Source organism: Balaenoptera ricei, chromosome 11, assembly GCF_028023285.1.
Source record: "Balaenoptera ricei isolate mBalRic1 chromosome 11, mBalRic1.hap2, whole genome shotgun sequence".
Taxonomy (NCBI): domain Eukaryota; kingdom Metazoa; phylum Chordata; class Mammalia; order Artiodactyla; family Balaenopteridae; genus Balaenoptera; species Balaenoptera ricei.
In genome coordinates this window covers 27,970,299-27,997,334 of record NC_082649.1, presented here as the reverse complement: position 1 = coordinate 27,997,334, position 27,036 = coordinate 27,970,299, and the positions used below count along the sequence as shown (strand labels likewise).

At 38.7% G+C, this 27,036-nt stretch overlaps 2 protein-coding genes across 4 annotated transcripts in view; one reads left to right on the top strand and one right to left on the bottom strand.

Moving 5' to 3' along the window:
- The window catches only part of CENPQ (centromere protein Q), a 313,629-nt gene that overhangs the window by 60,900 nt on the left and 225,693 nt on the right, over positions 1-27,036 (top strand). The window lies entirely within an intron of this gene.
- Positions 649-21,582, bottom strand: RHAG (Rh associated glycoprotein). The gene is made up of 10 exons (XM_059938534.1): positions 21,420-21,582; positions 11,923-12,106; positions 11,228-11,378; positions 9,359-9,506; positions 9,003-9,169; positions 6,733-6,870; positions 6,066-6,187; positions 2,056-2,129; positions 1,772-1,845; positions 649-1,054 (listed from the first exon to the last, which is right to left on the bottom strand). Exons 1-10 carry the CDS (start codon positions 21,580-21,582, stop codon positions 974-976), a joined length of 1,302 nt encoding a protein of 433 aa, XP_059794517.1. The 3' UTR covers positions 649-973.

Genomic DNA, 27,036 nt, shown 5'->3' with positions numbered 1-27,036 from the left:
CTTGAGGGTGAGCCCTGAAGGAGCTCAGGATGCAAACAGCAGGATGCCTACCAGCAAGCCCTCAGGCACTGCAGCCTCCCCCAGCGGTGCACCTGAGGGGACTCAGGATGGGGAAGAACAGGCTACTGGCCCCAGATAGCTGAGGTGCACATCAAAGGAACGATTTCAATGAGCCCAGACTCTTGCATCTTCCCATACATAGAAAAGTGCTAAATTCATTAACTTGAGATGTCTGGTTTTCTTTCATTAACAGAAATCTTTTGATGTTCTGACTACTTGGTCTTTGTTGCAAAACTCCTGTATATCCTGGTTCCTCCCTTACCTCTTCCAAGCAGTCCCTCAGAACTCTCTGAGAGGCTGTCTCCCGGGCTTATGTCCTCAGAAAGTCTACCAAATAGAACACATTTCTCAACTTTTAGGTTGTGCATTTTTTTTTAGCCGACAAAACAAAGACATAACATTACTAACTAGACCATTTTTAAAATCAAGAGAGCTTAGTCAAAAAACAATCATATTACTGCTTTACATACATACATTTCTTTCTTATTTCTTATATAGATTTCTTATATAAATTATTGTTTCATTGGCTTAGGTTTTATAATCTTCGGGATTGAAGACATAGTATGTACATTAAGACATGATTGGAAAATGTTGGTCTCTTTGTAAATTTTCCTCTATGTGGAAAAAAAAAAGATACAAGAAAATACATGGAACGTTCACCCTGTACCTACCCACTGGCAAGAGTAATCTGGGAGTCCTGAATAGAATCCATTTGACCATCTGTTGTATGTCACATTTCTTCAACTAAACGATCATTGATGCCAAGAGACAGCACCAGATTATGTTAAAACATTTTCACACTGGACATTTGGGGCTCAGGATCTATCCATTCTGGTCCACATTCTCACTGGATGCTGCCATTTTATTTCAAGTCTAGGCAATGGGAAAAGAGGCGGAGGCACAGGAATGGTTTTTAGGCTTCAGGTTCTAACTGGTTGTGGTTGCCGTGTTCATGGAAACGACTGAACATGTCCAGTTCTGTCCTCCTAGGGACCTTAAAAAAAAGAAGAGATTAGGGCACTTTTGTTAGTTTCTTTCACTGGGCTTGTCAGAGGTTAGTATTGAAACAAAGATTTTCTGTAATTATTATTCAAGCTTAGAAAAAACTGGAAATAAAAATTGTTTGAGTTGGGAAAAAATAATAAAACAAATATATTTATCCTGCCCACCCTGACTACATTCGCTTTCCCAAACCTGTTCTCTTTGAAAATCCCATGGAACACATCCAAATATCTATCAGTCTTAAGCTTTGCAGGAAATAATTTGGGAGAAAATGTCAATGAAATAAAGAGATAGAAACCGGAGGATGGAAAGAAGCTGATGTTTTGTTAGTCCTAGAACCTCTTGTGTACTCACTGAAATTCTTCAACCTTGCGTGCTCCACCTGTTTCATCTACTTTTATATGTGGGGTAAAATCTCACACCACTGCCTAGGATTCTTATAGTTTTATGAGGAGCTTTTTTATTGCTCTCGGAGGAGTGAAAGGGCACTTGCCAACTAAAGTCTGTCTTTTCTTCATCTAGTTTCTGCTTTGGAAAATATCATAGCTTCTGATTTTATCTTTCTGGGCACATTTTCTCAATTTCTCTCTATAAATAGGGAGTTCAACCAATTTCATCATAGGGACGCCACACAGACATCTAGACATGAGGTGAGCAAAACTTTCCCTGGTGTAGTCATCATGTACATCCTCAGAACGCTATATAGTACCTCCCAATAAACAGAATCATCGTAGCAGTCCTGGTCAGCTGGTTGTCCCCAGATAGGTATCTTTAGAATCAGACCTGTGAAAGTGGGGAGAAAATAAGTCATGTTATGATGCTGAAGAGGAAAGTCAATTTGCAAAGTAATTAAGATACTGTTGTAAAGTCATCCCCTTGAGCTTACATGATTACTGTCAGAAGTTTAGAAAAATTTTAAATTTACCAATGTTTATTATCATCTATTATGCTGAGAGCATGAGATATAAACATATGTTTACTTTTTATGCTCACCTGTGACTAGCCCTCCAACAAGTGCTGTTCCGATGGAAGAACCTAGCGCAGCTGCCTGCATGGCCATGGCAGACCTAGGAGGCCAAAAAAATTCCACTGTTTTTCCAAGCCAGCAAACAAAGCTCATCTCCTGAGGGCATGCATGCCTGCCCCTTTCAGGCCAGAGTGCATCATTACATACCAGCAAACAAACATTTGTTACAATTTTTCTTTTATCTCATATATTTATTTTCTTTGAAACTCTTGATCAACGTTCACAAATTCTTATAAGCACTTAAACAGGAACTACCTTTTTCTTCAGGAATGATGAAAAGATCTTCCTCAGATTCCATATATATGTGTTAGCACACGGTATTTGTTTTTCTCTTTCTGACTTATTTCACTCTGTATGACAGACTCTAGGTCCATCCACCTCACTACGAGTAACTCAATTTCGTTTCTTTTTATGGCTGAGTAATATTCCATTGTATATATGTGCCACATCTTCTTTATCCATCCATCTGTCGATGGACACTTAGTTTGCTTCTGTGTCCTGGCTATTGTAAATAGTGCTGCAATGAGCATTGTGGTACATGACTCTTTTTGAATTATGGTTTTTTTCAGGGTATATGCCCAGTAGTGGGATTGCTGGGTCATATGATAGTTCTATTTTTAGTTTTTTAAGGAACCTCCATATTGTTCTCCATAGTGGCTGTAGAGAATGGACTTGAGGACACAGGGAGGGGGAAGGGTAAGCTGAGACGAAGTGAGAGAGTGGCATGGACATATGTACACTACCAAATGTAAAATAGATAGCTAGTGGGAAGCAGCCCCATAGCGCAGGGAGATCAGCTCGGTGCTTTGTGACCACCTAGAGGGGTGGGATAGGGAGGGTTGGGAGGGAGACACAAGAGGGAGGGAATATGGGGATATATGTATACATATAGCTGATTCACTTTGTTATAAAGCAGAAACTAACACAACAGTGTAAAGCAATTATACTCCAATAAAGATATTTAAAAAAAAAAAAAGATCTTCCTTAGAGGGTTTAGTATTTTCTAAAAATGTGGTACAAGGTTCTGACTGGCAATCTGATTCATTCAACAACTACTTATTGGGTACTTGCTCTGTGCCAGCTTCCCTTCTAGGCACTGAGGATGGAGCAATATACAAAACAAATGTGAGCAGCCATCTCCCCTTACTTCATCCCCCCAAAAAACAATTGTGATGAAATTAAAAATCAGGAAAGCTAATTTTAACATGTATTGTAGGGACAACTCACTGAAAATATTAAAGTGTATCTATATCTTAGAAGTAGTTACCTTAAAATGAAATGAGTGAAAAATTCCTTATAATTTGGGGAATAGAAGAATGTGATAAAAAGCTATAGAAATGCATAAGGGTGTCAAATGAATTAGGAGTGTGGGAATCTCCTTAGCACAGTGCCTCACTCTTAACAGGCAATTAACAAATAGTTGAGTTATTGCAGGAAAGCAAACCATTGAACTAGGAGAATGTGTTGTTTCTTCCTCATCCTTCAGGGAAAAGAATGTACTTAACTCAGATTCCTTTTTTTCTCTTTATTTGAAGGGTTTATTATTTTTTTTTCTACTAAAGAAAAAATTGTACGAGTAATATGTGATCATTGTAAAAATTTCAAAATCACTAATTAAGAAAAGAAAGGAAAAAGTTTAATTTCCCTCCAATCTTATCAGTATAAACATGTAAAATATAAGCAAGTATTTTTATAAAAATGCAATCATGTCATGATACTGATTTTCCCATTAAATCTTAATGTTTTTTCATGTCAGTAAATGGAGATCTGGATCATAATTTTAATTGCTAGAGTATTACACTGTACAAATATACTGTAATTATAGTGCTATAGGTTGGATATTTAGGTTGCTTCTGATGTTTCATATTTTTAAATATGCTGTGAGAATATATCCTCTTAGGAACATGCTTATGGACTTGTCCAATAATTTCCCTAAAATAAAACCTATCTAGAAATAGGATTATCAGTAAAGGTTTATATTCTTCTTAAGGGCGTTTCCAAATAGGACCTTGTACAATTTATATCCCCATTTTTCCACTTTAGCCACCATTCAATATTATAATTTATTAAATCTTTATCAATTTGATAACTGAAAAATGGATAACTTGTTTTAATTTGCATTTCTTTGATAACTAGCAAGGTTGAATATTTAATATGTATTTACTCATCTGATTTTCTTCTTTTGTAAGCTGCCTGTTAATTTTACTAGAATTTGCCAAGATCTTTTACAAGGTATTAAAAGATGTTTTTGATGAAAGTTATTCCATGATAAAATAGGCTTGGAAAACACTGAGTTAGACAAAATTAACAGCACTATTAGAGTAAAGCTGCCATAACTTGAAAAAATGTCCCTTAAGTATATTAACTTCTCCTTGTTCTATGCGTACCAAGAAACTCGATTTGCATTTTAATATTCTGAATAGACACATGTGAGTAAATAGATTTGGCTCTTGTACAAAGGTATTTTATCTGCTGTGTGAAATATGTGTGAATTTTACCCACACATGTGAATGGGCCTTCCAAGGCTTGCCCCCCTCAACGCCTCCTGAGTAAATTAAGAAGTTGCTAAGCCTGTATACCCAAGGACTAGACTCTTAACCATGAAACCTACCCCGAATCTGGCCACCCAGCAAGACCCAGCCTTTGAGAGCCAGACAGACTAGTTTTATTGCATCTATGGAACTGATCCAGGCATGATGCCCAAGAATTCCTCTATTTCTAATCCTGAGACACCTCTTAAGTGTGTGTGCAGAACGTTTACACACTATAATACTTAGGAGTTGAACTCTTTAACTCAAACTTTTGTCACGCTTGATTTGCATTAAAATACATTAGTGTTTGGTCTCAACACTCTGTTGGGTCCTGGAAAGAACTAAAAGAAGATGTGATATCTCTAGGGTTGTCCTCCAAATTTACAAAAGTAGGAAAAAACAAAAAAAAAACCAAAAAAATACAGAAGAAATGGGTCACCTATACACATGAAGAGGAAGCAAATTTTCTATTCAGTAGAAAATACGATGAAGCAAGTTTTTCAAATATTTATCATTACTGGTCTTAAAATGGTAATACTTTAATCTGCTAAAATGGAAGAGAAACACTTTCTTTTCATATTATATAACTCCAGCCAGTGGTTTGTTGAGACATCATCAAACACATTCACCTTTTCCTCATGTTTTCAATCAAAAATTGAGCATTTTGTTTCCTCCTTTCTTACTCCCTGAGTGATCTGAACTCTACAGTTTTCCTAGCTGTTTTGCATGGATGGCATTCATATCAAATTGTTCCAATCTTGTTGCATAAAATTACGACTGATGGCTTATGGCATCACTTCCATTCTCCTAAATTTGACTGATGGCTGTTCTTTCTCTGGCCACTTGGGGAAGAATCTAGGTCTGTTATAGCCTAGAAGGGATTTCAGAGAATAAATAGTACAAGTCTCTCATTTTACAGATGAGAAGACTTAGAACCAGACATGCTGAGTGACTTGTCAAAAGCTACTTAACTAGGTAGCAAAGTTGGAACCATATGCCAGTTGTTCTGATTCCCCAGATCCAAATGCTCTCCACATTATGCTAACTCATTCTTCTTTGTGTGGATTGGATGCAGAGGTTGCCAGTTCATCACACATGCCCCATATGCTTGATTTTGGTAGGACTAAGTAAAAGAGTAAGCCTACTGTAATCTGAATGTGATGATCAAATTGTCCTATCTGCAATGAGACAGTTGCCTATGGTAGAGAAATTTAAATTAACATGTTAATTAAACAAAATAAAACCATTAATAATGCTGGTTAAGAAACATCTTCCAATACAATTCTTTTATCTTGGTTGTGTCTCTTTGGCTTCAGTAAGAACAGTACTTACGAACTGTGGTCTGGACTGCTAAAGAAAAAGCTCTCTTATCACTGGGTTTCTCTAAGAGTAAGAGAAAACAGCACTTGACCTTGGGGAACAGGAAAACCCATTCTTTCACTCACCTGTCAGCTGTCTCCAAGGCTATGAACACAATGCTGGCGAGGCCTCCTATCACACCAGGTAAGCCGTGTAGGTTATGGACCCCACATGTATCGTGGATCCTCAGTTTAGTAGTGAAAAATGGCTAAAATTGTAAAAAGAGGAAGCTTTATTATTTTGTTAGCTATAGAGAGCTGTGTGACTGAAGTCAATGACCATGCAGGAAAATTTTTATCTGCAGGCCAGTTCCCCATCTTCATCTGAAACCTGCTTACATCAAAGAATCTGAATACACTGATGGCAAAACTGCTCATTTCAGTCTTAGGTAGATAGATTTGAAGGTGAGTGACTTTAACTCCTACTCATTCTTACCCACTGATGGTATCCTAAATCCCCCGAATAGGGCTCAGAGTACTTAATTATACAAAACAAACATCAACAACAACAAAACCTTTAATGGAACTGCCCTGAGGAAAGTAATACAAGTATGTTCAGTTCATACTGTTATAAGTAACTGATATAAACAAAAGAAAGCAAGAAAGAGTAGAAACCACTGGAACACTGACATGTTGAATGACCGAAGGAGAGGTGCTTAGGAAAGGACTTTTCATAGCTTTTTTCTGCTGGTGGGATGTGAGAAGATGATGCAGCAGATCCAAAGTTTGACTCAGAGTATCTGTTAATACTTACAGTCAGAAACTTGAACCCAAACACGGAGACCATTCCTGCAATGCTCCCAATGATCATAGCATAGTATGGGGTATTTGCCATGTCTGCACTAGTGCCTATAGCCACTCCTCCAGCAAGGGTTGCATTCTGAATGTGAACCTGTGTAGGGCACAGAAATGTGAGTGAGGTGAGAGGAAGGAGGAGGAGTTCAGAAGGACTGTAGCAGTCGTGGATTCAGTGGATTCCACACACCACACATTCTTCAGTTGGAAGGGTTATGGATTCGTTCTTTACTTTTTTTTAATATTATTGGGGAATGGACTTTTTATTTATTTTTAAAATTTTTATTTATTTATTTATTTGGTTGCACTCAGTCTTAATTGCAGCAGGCAGGCTCCTTAGTTGCGACTCAAGGGCTCCTTAATTGTGGCATGCGAACTCTTAGTTGTGGCATGCATGTGGGATCTAGTTCCCTGACCAGGGATCGAACCCAGGCCCCCTGCACTGGGATCGTGGCGTCTTAACCACTGTGCCACCAGGAAAGTCCCAGGATTCCTTTTTAAGAAGAAGGTTCTTTGTAATTTCAGAAGGCCTTTCCTCCCAGCAGTTGACACTTGGTATCCTTGTTGTAGGGTTCTTTGGTCGTGCATGAGAGATCAAGTTAGTAAGACCAGTGTGGAGAGGGATGTGAGGAAATCAAAAGAAGTTGTAGTAGGAGGGTGGGAATATACAGCAGTTATTCTGGCAGTGTTCTGCCTCTTTATGCAGCTTTGGAATGCATTTGTGGTTACCGTGAACTGAAAGAGGCCTGTGGCCACTGTGTGCTTTTGCAGAGTCCATGATATTCCGATAATCAAAGAGGGGATTTAGAGACATTGAAATGTACACATTACACATCAAAGACAACAGCTTTTGCAAGTGTCACTCTTCTGAGAACATTTGAGGATGGAGGAAAGAGTAACCAGTTTCCATTTACCAGAATTCCTCAGAAAAATCATATTCTGGCTGTTCTGCCAGAGGAAGACAGGTTATCAATACTTTTGAAAAAAAACCACTGAGCTGTACATGTACGATTGCTTCTTTTTATTGTTTTCAATTTTTTCTCATGAAACAATTTGTAGAGAACTGAAATACATGTCCTTAGCTACGCTTAGAAATATTTTAGTGGGACTTCCCTGGTGGTGCAGTGGTTAAGAATCCACCTGCCAACGCAGGGGGCACGGGTTCAAGCCCTGGTCTGGGAAGATCCCACATGCCGTGGAGCAGCTAAGCCCGTGTGCCACAACTACTGAGCCTGTGCTCTAGAGCCTGCGAGCCACAACTACTGAGCCCGTGTGTTACGACTAGTGAAACGTCTAGAGCCTGTGCTCTGCAACAAGAGAAGCCACTGCAATGAGAAGTCCGCGCGCCGCAATGAAGTGTAGCCCCCGCTCAAGGCAACTAGAGAAAGCTCGCACACAGCAACGAACACCCAACGCAGCCAAAATAAATAAATAAATAAATAAAAATTTTTAAAAAGAAAGTAATATCTTGGTACAATATCTTTTTTCTCCCTCAGCTTAGAAAAGAAGAGTGGCTGATCTGAGGATTATTCCTTCACTGATATTTCTTTAAGCTCTTAGGCAAGAAACTCAAAAGACTATTTTGGGGGAGATATAAAAAAAGTTTGATTTTGAAATAATTTTAGACATGTAGCAGTTACAAAAATATTGCAGAGGGTTTCCATATATACCACACCCAGTTTCCCCCAATGTTAACGTCTTACATCACTGTAGAACTAGGAAATTAGCATTGGTGTAATATTATTAAATACCTTTTTGAATTTCACCAGTATTCCCACTAATATTCCTTTTCTTTTCCAGAATCCTATTCAGGATCCCACATTACATTTAGTTGTTATTTCTCTGAGAGAAATATCTGCTGTTAGAAAAATAAAATCAACTTGCATTCTCCCACTCTCTTTTTCTACTCTTGTAGAAATTCCTCTTTCTAAGAAAGATTTTCTAAGAACTTGGGGACAGTTAGCTCTATCATTAAAGAAATATGCTTCAGATCTTTGATTTTTGCATGATTATATTCCCTACTGGACTGTAAATTCCTTGATAACACTTCTAATTTGCCAGAGTACACATTTGAAGAATAAAGGAATGTTATTTTCAGATTATTCTCCAAGGTTTGCAGTGTTATGATTTGTTCGGGCAGCTCAGCAGTGATGCAGAAATGAACTAGTCATCAGAGCAGCCATCAGGGTCGCTTAGCGAAAGTTCCATGGGGGTTAACATGGCACTTACCATATGGAGCTTGCCTCGGCTCTCAAGAAGGCTGGAGCATGCATAGGCTGTAACCACGCAGGCGGCAAGAGAGAAGTATGTGTTTACGATGGCCATGTACTGGTTCTTTCCAGCATTAGCGATGGCCGAATTAAAGCTGGGCCAAAATATCCATAAAAAAAGAGTCCCTGTAGTAAATCACAAAAAGGGATATTAGTTCTGAATATGGAAGACAGTCCAGGGGAAGCCGTTTGCCTTGGGCACTGACAAGATGTTTTTACTTTTAGGCTTTGTTATCTAAGAGTTAGGGGAAAATAGGGGTATTCCCTTGCATCTGACCAAATAGACAAGAATCAGCCAAGTTCATCCCAACTCACCAATCATTGCAAACAAGTCTGAGTGGTACACAGACTCTTCATTGTGATGCCCTTCTTTCAGGCTTGATCGATACAAGACGCCTGCTACAGCCAAACCAAAGTAGGCCCCAAAGGCATGGATGGTCATTGATGCTCCAATGTCAGAGGCCTGAGGGTGGCAAAACATTCATGTAAATAGAGGTGAAGCTCGCTACAGGAGGGAGGTCAATGAAAGAACTGCTTCATGGGTTAAAGAAAAAAAGATCAAGAGAGAGAAAAATGTGTCAGAGAAAGGGAATAAAACAGGGTTGTGAAAAACAAAAAAGTGCAAGCATTGGAGCCACACAGAACTGACTTTCAATCCTAGGTCAGGTACTTCTCTGATGTGACTTTAGACAAATTACTCTGCTTCTTTGAATCTCCAGTTCTGTAAAATGGGGAAATGTTACCCAGCTAATAGAGTTTGTGGTAAGATTTAGATGGGACCATGTTTTTCAACTGTTAGGTCCTTAGTGGGCACTCAATACATTTTAGGTTACTTTTCCAGGTTAGGGAGATTCTCAGTGAAATATTATGCATTGCACTTGATACAAAACAAACATGATTTTTGCATTCACTTGACATTGCAGTAAAAGCTCACTGCATTGTAACTCAAAGACTTGAAGTTTCAAGAAGCTTCACCCTGCAATGATGATATGAAAACCAGCTGAGGGACTTCCCTGGCAGTCCAGTGGTTAAGACTCTGCGCTTCCACTGCAGGGGGCACGGATTCGATCCCTGGTCTGGGAACTAAGATCCCACATGCTGCTCAGTGCCGCCACAAAAAAAAAAAAAAAAAAAACCAAAGAAAAAGAAAACCAGCTGAGGTCCAAGATTCATTTGAAGAAGTGCATGTTAGGTCCCTCTTTAGGACACAATGGATTTGATCCAGTTTTCTACATTTCTTGTCTCTAGATGGAAAGTTCAGTGTGCCAAACCCAAGGCATTGCTCTGTACTTATTAAAGTAGGAAAATGATACAAATTTATTTAAATTTTCATGCTTGATAAACTCCTATGTACCTTTCAGGTCCAGCTTAGCTGTCACTTCCTCAGACAAGTCTTCCTTGATTCCACAGTCTAAATTAAGTCTTTTAGGTATACTCCTTCAGAGCCGCTCCATTTATTTTTTCAAAGCATGTGTTGCAATTTATAATAATATTTTTTTGTGTGTGTGCGTGATTCTATAGGTAGATGGTTGAATGTATGATCATTTGTTGGATGTCTATCTCCCCCACTAGATTGTAAACCCTATGAAAACAGAGACCTTAACTATTTGTTTGTCACTGAATCACCAACACATGACACCTAGAAAGTTACCAAAAGTGTTTGCTATTGAATTACATGTTCAATAGAGGCATAAATAAAATACTGGAGAGTACCCAGAAATATTCTGTTTATTTTCCTTGGGGGAATCAATGAGATTTTCATGGAGGAGAAGAAATTTCATCTAAGCTTTAATAAAAGGCTTTGAAAGAGCTATTCAATGAGTAGTTGAAATATAAATAGGAATTGATCATTGATAGAAAATGTATTTTAATAAAAAGAGTTGTAGAGCTAGAAAATTCTGGATTTGAATCCAGATTCAGGCAAGTAAGTCATTTAGCATCTGTGATCATCAGTTTTATCGTGTATAAAGAGTAACATCATAATACCTACTTTACACTGTTGTGGTGATAGTGCAATTAAATAATGTTTATCAAACTCCTGGTTTACAGTAGGCACTCAAATGATTACTATGATTACTATTTGCTGTGGTGTCACTGTCACCAAGGTTTGTCCCTGAATATAGTGGGCATCCAATACATGTGTTGTGATGTTCAAAGCTAGGTAAGTATCACTAGAACACTTACCCCAAATATCTCGACAACCAGATATTCATTGACAGCAAAGACAGCAATTTCTAAAATTGTCATGGTCAGCATTTGGATTGGGCTTGTTTTTCCCAGGACAGCTCCAAAAGAAATCAGAACTGTGGCTGTACTGAAGTCTGCATTTATCATGCTGAGGGAAGAAGAAAGAAGACACTGAAGAATGATGCACACCCCACATACATGGGTTGTAATGAACTATACCACCACCATGTCCAGAGTTCAAGGCCCCTCTCCCCACCTGTCCCCATCAGGTGCTTCTCCCAGGCCTACTTTTATCCTCTCCCACGTCCTTGCCCACCCCCACCTCCAATTACCATACAATCTTTAGTTGCTCTCACATTTCCTTTAAGCTACCTGTTCTTTACCTCATTTAGGGTTTTACCTTAATAAGGTAAAGGAATAATAATTATTATTATTACCTTAATAAGGAAGGAATAATAATTTTGTGGAAGGAGATTTCTCATACCCTTAAGGTCAAATCATAGTGGATATAGACATGAATGTATGGTCCAGCTCAGTTGAGCAAGGCATTGATTTAGATCCTTGGATCCCAACGATCTTCTATCATGGAAAGGAAACAATTTGCAAGCTAGTTCAGAGGCTGACTGTCAAGAGACTAAGCAGAGAAACAATTGCTCTGAAAACACAATGGTTGGAAAATAAGGGGTGCTCACTTTTTGATTTCAATGTGGAATTTCTCTCCATGGCTCTGCAGGATCCCCTGTGCAATAGTGCCCCACTGGAGGCCCAGAGCAGCAATGAGTAGGTTGATGCCCACACTACTGAAGCCATATTTTCTCAAGAAGGTCATGAGGAAGCCAAACCCAGCAAATACCATAACATGCACATCTTGGAAGACTGCAAAAGAGCAGAGGGAAAAAAATCTGCATAAGGGGACCACTGAGAAAGTGTTACATCATAGCATATTCCATTTACTAAGTGCTACATCCTTTTCAGAAAACACTACAAAGGGAACGTTAACTGGGCTGCCAAGGGCTGGGTTCAAGTGCCTGCTTGGTTACTTACCAGCCAGGAGACCTTGGGCAAATTATTCAGTGTTTGAGCCTTTTCTTGGAAGACTCTGCACTATCATACCAGTGTGTCTTTCATCCTCTCCCTGAAGAGTTTTCCATTACTTTCCACCTGAGGAAAACTTTGCAAAACACAGTGCAAGTATCACCCGCTCTTGCAGACTTTCCCAATATTTCCAGGGAAAATTAATATTTCCTCTTGTCTTTCCCAAACCTCAGCTTTAGCATTTGTCACATTGCATTACCATTTATTTAGCACGTATCACACTGTAATAGTTATTTTGTGAGGTGCCCATTGCCTGCACTAGATTGTGAGTTTCCTGATTGAAGGGATTAGGGCATACCCATCCTTTGCTTCCCTGAATCTGTCATAAAAGCGTGCGTAGAGGAAAAGAGGCAACATTGACTAAATGAATGAGCTGCTGTCTTTATCTATCAAATGTGTATAGTAGGACCAGCGCTGGAAATCTTACTAGGTCATTATTCAAGTCATATGGAATAACGTCTTTGTTAACACTTTCTAAGCCAATGGAAGGAAGGCTGTATCCTCTTGAGGAACAGATACTTGACTTGGTTCTGAAGATGTAGGCTGATATCCCCCAATTGCATCACGTGACCGTGAGACCTTGGGCAAGTCACTTATTCTCTGGGAGCTTCCGTGTTCTCATCTGCAATACTGCAAAAGCTATATTTCACATTTCCTGGGGCTGTAGGGAGTGCTGCCAGGTGACAGCTCTCCCTTCTCTCTGGGAAACACTCTTGTCTTATACAGGTCACAGGCCTTCCCTCGGGAAGCCTGAGCCCAATGACTGGTTCACATGAGCGTCCCCTTGCCTCGGGAGAGGGCCACCTGAAGCTAGGCAATCCCAGTCTCAGAGTTTCTGGTGGGGTCAGCTGAGGCTTCTGTCTCTGCCCAAACACTTCTGCTGCAGGTGTTGATCATAAGACACTCCCCAATAACCTTCTTTCAGGCTAATGTCGCTCTTAGAGTCTGTAGCACCTTCCCTTTGGGCTCCCCTCGTCTCTGTAGAACTGTCCTGACTCTCTCCCCAACACAGCTTGCATACTACATTTTTTTTCAAACTTTTCCGATTAAATCCGATCAACTAATCTGTGGCAGTGATCACAAACCCAGAAGTGGATGAAGGTGCTGTCTTTCCAAAGATTCCCAGTATTTGAAAAGGGCTGGTTGGAGCTGTGGGGACTTACCCTACCATCTTACTCTATGACAAACACCAGGACAGACAGAAGTTGGCATCATAGACTGAATTATGAGGGTCCTTTGGTGGTCTAGAAGCTAGTCTCACTTGTATATGAGTGCTGCAAATGTAATAAAGAGAATGAGAAAACCAGAACAAACTTGCTGATTCAGGCACACACAGGGTCATCATTCTTTCGACCCCATCCATGCAGTGAGCCTTTTGGTCATTTTATTGTTTGTTGGTGCAACCTCCCAAGACAGTCAGTCTGAGGAGGGTGAAAAAGGAAAAAATAGATTTCTGAAGATTCCCTCTCCTTAGCAGCTTTGAGGGAGGTCTCAGAGAGGAGAATGCTGCAGTCTTTTTGTTTTCCTAGTGAGATAATGCCTATTGGCAATAATCTGACTTATACCCATTCTGGCATTCTGGATGCCCGCCCTCATCTCATATCTTCCCAGAGAACTTCAGAATTGGGATTTTACCTGACCTGCCGATGGGCAACTGTCAACTAACATCAACCTGTTTGATTTTGGAAATATAGGTGACCACATACATTCATCTATTTTTACAGATTGTTTTACCACCATTTAAATTTTTTACGTAAACATCTGATTTAGATTGTAGACTAAGTTGGAGTGGAGCTCAGAGAGTATGCGTGACGTACTGTTTATGATTTTCCTAGACCTTTCTGCAACTCAGTTTTCTCCTCTTTAAAGAACAGTTTGGATTAGATGAAGCCCAAAGTCTCTCCTAGCTCTATAAGTTGTTTCATTTATTTTATTTTGTTTTTAGGTCAGGACTCTAAGATCCAGAGAAGTTAGGTGAGTTGTTTATAATCACAAAACTAAAATAAAAATAAGAACCCAGTCTTACTGTCTTCGCTGTTTTTTTTTTTTTCATTACGCCAAGTTATTTTTCTAAACATTCTTTTCTTTTTTCCGAGAGTACTCTTGTTCCTCCTGTCATCAGCTGATTTTAAAGTGTGCAGTAACCAACTAATTTAAAAATTGTTTTAACTAATTTTGTAATGTCTCACACTGGGAGTAATAATTATTCAGATTCTATCCCCCTCTCCCTTTGTTGGAAAACCAGACATTATACAGAGGGAGGAATTTCTTGTATTAACAGTGCTCCACTGTTTCCCACTGCTCCCCCAAATCTAATTCTTGTTACTGCTTTTCGCCACAAGAGGGCGTAAAGAACCTCACCTAAGAGAGCTTACAAAGTTGAGAAGGCTCTTGACAAATAATGATTCTGTATGAAAGGTATGGATAAAAAGGTTTGTAAACAGTTAGGATTATGTATTGTCTTTCATCCTGCACTAGGAATTTTTTTTTGCAGGTGGGGTCAAAGGAGAGGGTCATGAGTTTAGTTTTATGGTGCAAGACTCTGCCATTAAAGGAATTAAGTATCCTCTTCATAGAAGGAAAAAGGGATTTCTTTAGTGATTGGTACTTTTGTGAAGTCTTCTGATGGGTTTTAAGGGCTGCCAAGACTTATCTAAATCAGATATTCTCAGTAGCAGGCAATTTTTAAAAATTGAAGTATAGTAGATTTACAATACTGTGTTAGTTTCAGGTATAAGGCATAGTGATTTGCCTTTATTTTTTTTTTTTTTTCAGATTATGTCCCATTATAGGCTATTACAAGATATTGGGTAAAATTCCCTGTGCTATATAGTAAATCCTTGTTGCTTATTTACTTTATGTATAGTAGTTTATATCTGTTAATCCCATACCCCTAATTTGTCCATCCCTGTTCCCTTTCCCCTCTGGTAACCATCCCCTAATTTGTCCATCCCTGTTCCCTTTCCCCTCTGGTAACCATAAGTTTGTTTTCTATGTCTGTGAGTCTGTATTCAAGCATTGTATCACTTAGGATAGCAGAAAACAATTTCCTAGGAATCATTTACCCTGCACTTTTAGTAACCTTTTGCCTGTCACGTGTATCTAGATTTGCTGAATCTTTTGTAGTAAATGAACTGAATGAGGAACTCCGTGGTGGTCCAGTGGTTAGAACTTGGTGCTTTCACTGCCCTGGCCTGGGTTCAATCCCTGGTCAGAGAACTAAGATCCTGCAAGCCGCGTGGCACAGCCAAAATAAATAAATAAATAAATAAATAAATAAACGAACCGAATGATATCTGAATAAATATAGGAGCATATTCTTAAATTGAGATTTAAAAAATAAATCATACTAATCTGTTGCTGGTATTGAAATTCATAAAATAATTTCTAGTGCTGTGTACATTCGTTGCCAGTTTACCTATATCTTCAGTAATTCTTCAAGTGTGATCTGCAGACATCTTGGGCATCTTGGAAACACTTTCAGGGAATATGAGGTTAAAATTATTTTTATGATAATTCTAATTCAAGATGCTATTTGACTTTTTCACTGTGTTGATATTTCCGCAGATGATGAAAAACAATGGTATAGAAAACTACTTGTACTTTAGCATGAATGAAAGCAGTGGTACCAAACTGAACTAGTAGTCTGGTTTTCTTCATGACCACACACTTGCAGTAAAAGAAACCAGTTTTACTTACAAATTCCTTGATGAATCAGTAAAAATTATTAATTGTAACTATTGACCCTCTCATACATGTCTTTACACATAAAACACTACTGAAACATGATGGTCGTCTCAGAAAAGAAAAAGCACGTTTGTTATTGTTTGAGTTATGAACTGAGTGAGCAACTTTTCCACAGAACTCCATTTTTTTTTTTTTTTTTTGGAAAACAGATTGATATAAACTATGGTTTTTCAAATGGGTATAAACTTTTTCTGAAAAATGAACGAAGTGATGTTGTGATTTCAATGAAAAGAACTCACAGTATTTGTTGCCAGTAATACATTTTGAGTTTAAAAAAAACTTAGAATTCCACCAGAAACTAACACAACATTGTGAATCAACTATACTTAATTAAATAAGAAGTAAATTAAAAAATTAGAAGTAAATTAAAAAATTGGAATTTCAGAAAATTTATGTCTGCCACTACAAGCTTGTCAGCTTTCTGAAACTTCTTGGGGTTTCTGGTGACATTGTTGGTGATATTAACAAGTATCCTTTTTTGATATTATATAATGAAATATGTCAACATTTGGAGTATCTGCATAACTGTGAATCAGTACTTTTCAAATGATCAATGTACAATGTAACAAGATCACACATGGGATCCACTCAAAGTTCAAGATAGACTAATGGATTCTAATGTTTAACAGAGGACATAAAGTTCATTGATGTGGTTTTAATGTCCTGTAGGCATTAAAGACCTTGTATTTGTAGAATCTCTGATAACATGTTAACAGCCTTCAAGGAGCCTTCTCCTTAAACTCTACTTTTCTCTAGTCTTGCTACGTGTTAGCAAGGATTAGTTGACAGTCACAGCCAAACGTCATTCCTTTTCAAATTATTTGCCTCAACAAAGTGGCCAACACTTTGCTGGGTGCCATGAAGGCCAAAAACCATAGAGTGTATCTAGTTCCTCAAATGAGTTTTCTCTGGGGTCCGTCATGACATGCAATGTGATATTCAGGTGTGTTGCCCACTTCCGTAGTTGTGCCCTGGGATGGGAGCAGATGCCAGGATTGTGTGATATCATCCCTTTCTCTGCATTGCGTAGTGAGGAATGCAAGTGAGGAGAGAGATGAATAAACTTATATCCTATTGAATTTATTTTAAATATAAATTAAGGTCCTACTTTATTTATTTGTGGAAAATTTCATAGCTTTCACCACACTGCAACTGAGAACTGGTGAAACTCCCTGTGAGCTTCTTAGGCAGGAAATGAGCCTCTTCTGTGCTTGAACCCCTGAACCTGGCACGGTCCATGACACTAGGTAGGTGCCCCCAAATGGTTGTTGACTTGACTTGAACTTTGCTTCTTAGTGAGTGAATATTTAATAATCTTCTCTCCAGTGACTTACGCTGTTGCATAAGTTTGATGTACATCAATTGTTTGAAATGTAGGAAAAAATATATAGGTATAATTAGTATAATTGTGTGGTTTCTAGGGCTGTTCTACAAAATATTTTAACCAGTGATAACATAGCTGAACTGGAAGATTAGTACTAACCAGAATTTTAGATCTTGGGAGCCACCTTACAGAAGAGAGAACTTTTAATTGTGTATAGACTTGAGTTATGGGGAGCATTTTGAATGAGTGAAGACTGCCTTCCATGTAAAATTTCACTTTGTGTTCTGCTTAATGTCCTTCTTCTGGGCCCCCAGGGGCCTCAATTGCTTAAATTCTTCTTCCCTTATCCTGCCCCCTGCCTATGTCCTGGCTTCACTGCTCTTATAGTGAGGAAGATGCTGTGGTTTGTGTGTGTGTGTGTGTCTGTGTGTGTGTGTGTCTGTGTGTTGGCTGTTGATTGTTAATCATTATTATTATTGGCAACTGTGATTTGATGTTTCCTTAAAGAAGTGAAAAAGAATCCTGCCCTAGATATCATGTTTTGATCCCTCTCTTGTTTTCATGTTTGATACAGCTGATATAACAGAAAATCCTTTTAGCGATACTTTCAAGTTATAGCCAGAATTTGACCATTTCTCGGAACTTCCTCCATTATGACCTTGGCCCAGCCTACTTTCATATCTCTTCAGGATTACTGGATGGTTCTCGTATATGACTTCCTAGTTGTTCCCCTGACCCCCTACAAACTCTTTTCTACTTAACATCCAGAAGAATGTCTTTAAAACTTAAGTCATGTCATACTCCTCCTCTCAAAGTCCTCCAATTGTTTCTCAACTCAGAATAAAAACAATTTGCTTACCACGGTCTACAAGGCTCTGTAGCACTCAAACTCTCACACTTCTGACTTTGTTTTCCCTGCTTGCTCACTGCATATACTAAATACCCCAGGGCCTTTGCGCTTGCTGTTTCTTCCATATAAAATGTCCTTGTTCCGTTTCCATATAGTTTATTCTCTTGCCTCTTTTCGTTCTGTTTAATGTCACTTCATATCAAAAAGACCTATCCAGACTCTACATTAACTGCCTTTCTCAATCAGATTTCTCATTTAAACCATGGAACAAGACAATGATTTAAGTAACTATTTTCTAGTTCTCTCAGAGATGGTACAGGATTGGTACCACTGTAGAAGCACAGAAGAGAAGTTAATTAATTGTATGCAGTGGATGCCTTGGGCTAGTAAGACTTAATTCATTCACATAACCCTGGTTGAGAAAGGCTGAAAGGATATCCCCCTTGTCCAGGTGCATCTATTTTTTAAATATTGCTTTGTTTATTGGTGTGGCATTTTATTACCATGTGAGTGTGTGTGTGTGAGTGTATGGCTGTGTGCTGTGTGTATGTATAACATACAGGCAAATATATACATGTATATATTTGCTTGTATTACACACAGATATGCATATGTATATGTGTATATATATATACACATATATGTATATATGTGTAAATGCTTTTCCCCTCCCGGCACAGTATACATGTGAATATGAATATATATATACGTATTGAATATATATCTATTCATATATATATATGTGTGTATATATATATGGTCTGGGTTTCCCCATTGGAATGTAAACTTCATAATGAAATAGAGCAGGACCCTATGGTCCTCCCCCTGTCCATGCCCTCCACCTGCCTTTTGTGTGTGGAAAAACTCTAGCCAAAGAATAGGTTTAATAGAAGTGAGGAAATGCAGAAGCAAAGAATAGCAGTCCAAAAAGACTAAATAATAATAGTTTAGTCATTAACCAAAGTCAAGGACCTTTAGTTCCTCCTCATGGGCTATAGGTAATATCCTGAGCCACATCCTGTGAGCTGCCTTATAGACACTGAAACCCCCGCCAGGTGGAGGAAGTGAACTACATGATGACCAGACTGTAGCCATGACATAAGCTGCCACAATTCTGAGAATTGGCCTCAAAGAAATGGGAACAAACCAACCCTGGAACTAAAGACTAACTGTACTTAAAACAGTCAATATGACACTGATCAGACCACTGATGACCAATATCGAGAGGACTGTCAGAGCTAACTGTGCTCTTTCTGCATGTAGCCCCCTCCCTCCGTCTATAAAAGCTCTTGCGCCCTGATTGTCGGGGGGCGGGGGGGAGTCGGCCTTTGGACAGGAGTCCACCCTCCCCCTCAGTTGCAGCATCTATAATAAAGCAAACTTTCCTTTCCATCAAACTTGCTTCTTTATTGGCTTTTGAGCGGCGAGCAGCCAGACTCCACTTTCGGTAATAGTAAGGGCGTGGACTTTGCTTGTTTTGTTTGCTTTGCTTTATTCACTGCCTAGAGCCTAGGACCTTGAAGACTGCTTGACGAGAATTGGGAGCTAAATAGATATTTTCTTAATGCATCATAAAATGAATGAATTTCTATGTTCCTTGCAAGCAGAGTATAAAGGTCATGTGATTGCTAGGCGCTTGAAAAAAATGACCATGTTTAGTAACTCTTCTCTCCAACTTGGCTTTTATCTCAAATTCTGAATTGAAGTTTTACCTACGAGTGTTGACACTGGAACTGAGAGAATTCAGCTTGAATTATGCAAATTATGAAGCTTTTGATCTCTTAAGATAACTTTATTTGAATAACACTAATCTTAGATTATATTTTTGGCATTTTGTTTCTATGCCATACTGCAGCTCTTCGTTTACATGTGCACCGAACAGTGGAGTCTTACAATAAAGAGATCTTACTTGTTTTATCTTTGAGTAAGTTTGCTGTAGCACATGCTTGGTGCATAGTAAAAATGTTTACTGGATGAAGAAACGAAATGTACAAAAGCATACAGAGTTGAACAGAATTCTTTTCTGTTTTGGTGTTCTTGAACTTGCAAATTATAAAATTCTTTAATCAAGAACTCTTTTGGATATCTATGTAAAGAGAACTAGATTTGGACCCTGAGTCTCTGACTTATGGTCCTAACTCTGCCCTTAACTTGTGAATGTGCATTTTGGCTGAGTCGCTTGGCAACTCTAGGTCACCTTTTCTACATGAGAATACTCCGCATTATATAAACTTCCTCAAAAATGTGTAGGAATGAGAGAACAAATGTCATATTTTTTTTTAAAAGCTTAGACATATGCTGTAGAACTATAATAAATATCGCTACAAAAATAATTTAATAAATTAATAAAATTTAACATTTAATAAATAATAAATACTAAAATTATTTGTGCCTCACTGAAAAAACAGTCTATATAACAGGATTATATTACAACCTCCCTCCCTGGTTAACAAGGTGATGAATATGCCTGGCTCATAGTAAGCAGTCAGTAAATGGTAGTTATTATTTTTACACTAAGTGTTTCATAGCCTGCCTATCCAAACTTGAAACTAAATCCCTTCTTTCCTCCAGTCGCCATTCCCAGGGAAGGGTCCTGCTTTTAAAATATGTCAGGTGCTCACACGTTTCTTCTCATCTCAGAGGAACAAACGGTCTTCCTTTCAGAATATTATAAAACCTTAAGTACATCATTTACATCCTATATCATCCTTAATACCCCTTCTTATGCCTTAAGGCCCTTACATGAATTCCTTCTCAATATTCCATTTTGTTTCTACTCTTTCTCCTCCAAAGTTAACTTTGAGTCTTTTTTTTTGGGGGGGGAGGCGGATATTTTTATACCTTGCAGAACTAGTGATGAAGGGAAAAATAAGGTCATTTAGCAGCATGTAGGCAACACAAAACATTGATCAATTATTTACATTTTCAGCTTCTTGTTCTGATATTTTAATAAACACAGATTCTACCCAAACACATTAACTACAGAGACCAGATGCCCCAGCATAAACTTATAACAACCTTAGCGCTCAGAACTATCACATAATTCTATAAGGAGCTCCCATGTAGAGTGCTAGGGGTTACAGTATTTACAGACCTCACATTCTGAGAACCTAAAATGGGTCCACATTCTGAGAACCCAAAAATGTACAATAAGAAGCAGATTGCTTACTCACGAGGATACAAGTCAAGGTATCTGTCCACATCCACGGTAGGTGACTTGGTGCTGTTGGGCTGCTGGGAAAAGTTCTGATCCGTTTCATACTGAACAAATAATCCAAATAAAACAATCATGGCAACTTCCAGGCCAATGGCCATGAGAGGGAATGTGAACCTCATGTTTGTGGCAAAGGACAGAGGCACACTGAGGGCTTCGCGGTCTGTGGGAGGTTGATAAGGACAGAGGGGCTGCTCTGTGTGTAGAATTAAGCTGCATGCTCAAGGCACTCCAGTGACATTGCAAGAAAAAAAATGGGCAAGACTGGTGAAAACGCCCCATCCACTGGAGTGAATTATGCTCTGTAATCAAACTGTTGTAAATGCTGGTTTGAAGAAAATACAATATAGATTGAAAGAAGCCAGCTGATGGAAATGATCTATTGCACACAAGTGTCTAGACTCTTTTTTCCCCCTTTTTATTACATTTTTAAATTAAAAAATTTTTAATTATTTTAAAAAATTTTTATTGGAATATAGTTGATTTGCAATGTTGTGCTGTACAACAAAGTGAATCAGCTATACATATATATATCCACTTTTTTTTTTTTTTAAATGAAAGCTTCTTTATTTATTTATTTTTGGCTGTGTTGGGTCTTCGTTTCTGTGCGAGGGCTTTCTCTAGTTGCGGCGAGCGGGGTCCACTCTTCATCATGGTGCGCAGGCCTCTCACTATCGCGGCCTCTCCCGTTGCGGAGCACAGGCTCCAGATGTGCAGGCTCAGTAGTTGTGGCTCACGGGCCCAGTTGCTCCGCGGCATTTGGGATCCTCCCAGACCAGGGCTCGAACCCGTGTGCCCTGCATTGGCAGGCGGACTCTCAACCACTGTGCCACCAGGGAAACCCTCCACTCTTTTTAAGATTCTATTCCTGTGTAGGTTATCACAGAGTACTGAGTAGAGTTCCCTGTGCTATACAGTAGGTTCTTATTAGTTATCTATTTTATATATAGTAGTGTGTATATGTCAATCCCAATCTCCCAATTTATCCCTCCCCCCACTTTTCCCCTTGGTAACTGTAAGTTTGTTTTCTACATCTGTGACTCTATTTCAGTTTTGTAAATAGGTTCATTTGTACCATTTTTTAGATTCCACATATAAGCGATATCATATGATACTTGTATTTCTCTGTCTGACTTACTTCACTCAGTATGACAATCTCTAGGTCCGTCCATGTTGCTGCAAGTGGCATTATTCCTAGTGTCTAGACTCTAATGTAACTTTAATTCAGCAGAAACTTGGTGCTAATTGTATGACAGGCACTGATCTGGGCTCTCTAGGAGACACAAAAGTAAGCAAAGTATAGAATGGGTCTATTAACTTCCTTGAGGAAGTTAATCTAGTTGGGAAGACAGAAATATAAGCAAGTGATCATATAAAAACAGATAAGTAATATAACAGTGTTTGTAAAAGTATTGGGGAACATAAATAAGGCAGCAATTCATTTTGTCTTGGCCCAAGAACACTACTAGCACATGAAATGCTATGGATGGAGGCATTAAAAAAATAAATAGGCTTTACCAGTAAAACAGAAAGAGGGACTAGCATAAGGCTTGGAAGAACATGGCATATTTGAGGAATAGCAGTTCGTTAAGTAAAGCTGGGAGAAATGGGGAGGGACCAGGTGTGGGGTAGCTGGTGATAAAGTTGTAATGGTAGCTGGGCTGGATTATAAAGGGTCTTGCATTCAGTATTAAGAATGCTAAATAGGCTTCCCTGGTGGCGCAGTGGTTGAGAGTCAGCTTGCCAATGCAGGGGACGCGGGTTCGAGCCCTGGCCTGGGAAGATCCCACATGCCGCGGAGCAACTGGGCCCGTGAGCCACAGTTACTGAGCCTGCGCGTCTGGAGCCTGTGCTCCACAACAAGAGAGGCTGCGATAGTGAGAGGCTCGCGCACCGCGATGAAAAGTGGCCCCCGCTTGCCACAACTAGAGAAAGCCCTTGCACAGAAACGAAGACCCAACACAGACATAAAAATAAAATAAATTAATTAATTAATTAAAAAAAAAAGAATGCTGCATATATACAATGGAATATTACTCAGCCATAAAAAAGAACAAAATAATGCCATTTGCAGTGACACGGAAGGACCTAGAAATTATCATACTGAGTGAAAGATAGCACCACAGGAGTGGGTTCAGATTGTTAACTTCGGGGACACACGTGTACGTCCCCCACTTTGATTTCTGGTTTTGCAGTGGCCCAAAGGGTGCTTGTGATAACTCCAACAGATCATAAAGGCAAAGTACTTACGCTGATAAACTCTACACAAGGTTGTAAAAAACCAAGTAACAGGGAATTCCCTGGCAGTCCAGTGGTTAGGACTGAGCTTCCACTGCAGAGGGCCTGAATTCCAAGTTTGATCCTTGGTCGGGGAACTAGGATCCCATATGTATCTAGTGAAGAAAAGAAAAAGTTTTCCTGTCCCCAAAAAGGCTCTTTCCACCTCTCAGGGCTATAGCTGGGGGACCCTGTGTTTCCTCATCATCCTACATGGCTGTGGAATTATTTCCCAGAATATTACCACCGAGCTGGGTTACAGGACCAGAGTGAGCACCAGCACACCCAAAGCAGCTGTCTGAGGTGTAGGCCCTTGTCTTAAGCCAAGGGTTCTTAACATTTCTGTGCTATGGACACTTTTGGCAGTTTGTTGAAGCCTCTGAATTTCTTCTCGAAATATTTCTTAAATGTACAAAATAACATGCATAGAATTATCAAGGTAACCAGTTGCATTGAAATTCATTGATCAAAATATAATAAAATCCAAAAGTCTGATGTAGATGCTTCTTCATAATATAGAAAATAACAAGATCTAGTGGCATTTCTAATAACTAGCATAACTTCAAAGTAGGAGTAGGAGTATAAACAATTATTACTCATTATTTTAAGATATTTGGAACAAGAATAATATGAGAGAAAATTATTGGGGATGTCTATTGGTGACAAAGTCATAAAACTACTAATGGAAATACTGAATTTCAATTAAATGCACTTTTTTCTCTGCTCAAGTACATGGACCACCTGCACTCTATCCATGGAACCCTGGTTAAAAATGTCTGTTTTGGGGACTTCCCTGGTTGCACAGTGGTTAAGAATCTGCCTGCCAATGCTGGAGGACACAGGTTCGAGCCCTGGTCCGGGAAGATCCCACATGCCATGGAGCAACTAAGCCCGTGCATCACAACTACTGAGCCTGCGGTCTAGAGCCCACGAACCACAACTACTGAGCCCGCGTGCCACAACTACTGAAGCACGCGCCTAGAGCCCATGCTCTGTAACAAGAGAAGCCACCGCAATGAGAAGCCCGTGCACCACAATGAAGAGCAACTCCTGCTCGCCACATCTAGAGAAAGCCCGCGCGCCGCAACGAAGACCCAAAGCAGCCAAAAAAAAAAAAGTCCGTTTTAAATTTGGCCTTACTTCCCCTTTGTTTCAATGTAATTTTACCTCAGGAATCTCCTCATCATTTCTTGTCCTTGGTAATTCTCATGGACACCTTAGTTTATAGCAATAAATCTCCTTAACTCTACATCCCAGGGACAATTAGAGGAATATTAGTCAAAATCTTCCTAGGAGATACTGTGCACCTTAGAAAAGTTAATTCAACATCCCTCATATGATCGGCGTTGCATAAGAAGAGCTAGAGGACCTGTGAAGTGATCCTTAACAAAGACAGTAAAACTAACTTTGCCAAGTAGAAGAGAACTCTATAGATAGATAATAAACTTGAGGCTCAGAGAGTTTAAGCAACTTGCTCAAGGTTGCACAGCAGGTAGAAGGCAGAGCTTGGCCAGACATGTCTGTCCAATTTCCTAAATTTAACTTCTTTCAGCTATACCATTTCATTTTCTATGTAAGATAATTTAGGTTCCTGCTGATCTCAAGGTACTGAAAAATGTCAAAGAATCTTCTGAAATATTAAAGGAAGACATTTCCAATTTTAGCTCTGTCTTCTGTTTATTATATTTTATTTTACTTTAATTTGGAAGGTACTATCAAATTAAGATAGATGTCAACTTTCTTACTTGGGGCACTCTTTTTCCCAGTGAGGACATCTAGATAATAGAGAATATTTTATGTTTGCATATAGTTATTCGACAGATGTCCCCAAACTTTGTCCCTGATACATAATGGCTTTATTACAGAATACTAAAAATTGCTATGAACTTCAAACTTTGCACTGAGAAAAAAAAATATGCCCTATGTACTTTTCAAATCAAAAGATATGAAAACTACATTTCTATCCTGTTGAGGACTGTTATACACTTATATATTATATATTTAAAATATAATTCTATATTTATTTAAATGTAGTTTTTACTATGGAAAGAGTGGGGATCACTAACATGTATTTACCCCTGCCTGTTAAATGGATGAATCTCATCAACCAATGATCAGGTACAAAGAATCTTCAAATCTGATCATTACTATGGGTTAAGTGTTGAGCCACAGTTGACATTCTATAAAAACATCCCCTTTTTAAGGAGGTCACTCCTTGCTGCCTCAAAAATTTTCAGTCTAGCTTTTGGCTATTATGAGAAATGCTGCAATGAACATTTACATACAAGTTTTTGTTGTAGATATACTTTTTTTTCTTTTGGGGATATATTGAGGAGTGGGATTTCTAGGTCTAAGACTAATCATTTGAAGAACTGCCAGGCAATTTTCCAAAGTGGCTGCACCATTTTATGTTCCCACCAGAAGTGTATGAGGAGTCTGATTTCTCCACATCCTCATCCACAGTTGCTGTTGTCTGATTTTTTGACCCAGCCATTCATTCTAGTGCTATGACCTCGTGGCTTTGATTTGCATTTCCCTGATGACTAATGACGTTGAATATCTTTTCATGTGCTTTGACTATTTGTATATCTTAAAGAAATGTCTATTCAGATCCTTTGCTCATAATTTTTTTTAAAGTGTTGTTGAATTGCACCCGTCCAGGTTCTTGACAAAACTCTGTTGCTAACTCACAGACCATAAAGTGAATCTCAAACTGCCTTTGTCACCATTTTGCTCATCTTTAATGTGGCAGTGAGGACTCCTTTTCCATCTCAAGAAGTTGTAAAGACTAGATGAGAGAGAATATACTGCAGGTACTTTATCAATCAAAAAGAGATGTGAAACCTAGGTTATTAAAAAGCTAACAAAGTGGCAAATGTATGGGGCAGTTTGGGGGAGAAATTTGAAACCTTGCTTTAAGGACAATAAATTGGAAAAATGAAGGCATACTATTTAACTAATAAAGCCACTAAAGTGTTTATATCCTATCAACATTAGGAATCAGAAGAGATTTTTAAATTTTTAATTTTGAATAATTTTAGGTTTAGAATAATAACTTAAGATTTATCTCTATTGCAAAGATAACAGAGAGTTCATTATGACCCTCCATTCAGTTTTTTTCTAATGTTGACATCTAACATCATCATAGTACAATGATCAAAACCAGGAAATTAACACTGGTACAATACTATTAGCTCCAGACTTTTTTGCTAGTGTCCTTTTTCTGTTCCAGGGTTCAATCCGCGGTCCCATATTGCATTTAGTTATCGTGCCTTCTTAGACTCTGATGTTTTCGAAGA

Excerpts from the sequence above, each read along its gene's own strand:
- RHAG (XM_059938534.1), bottom strand. The coding sequence starts at position 21,582 with ATGAGGTTCACATTCCCTCTCATGGCCATTGGCCTGGAAGTTGCCATG. Across the intron at positions 9,507-11,227 it reads TGGTTGTCGAGATATTTGGG|GCCTCTGACATTGGAGCATC; the intron begins GTAAGTGTTCTA and ends TGCCACCCTCAG. Across the intron at positions 2,130-6,065 it reads GCCTTGGAGACAGCTGACAG|GTCTGCCATGGCCATGCAGG; the intron begins GTGAGTGAAAGA and ends TTGGCCTCCTAG.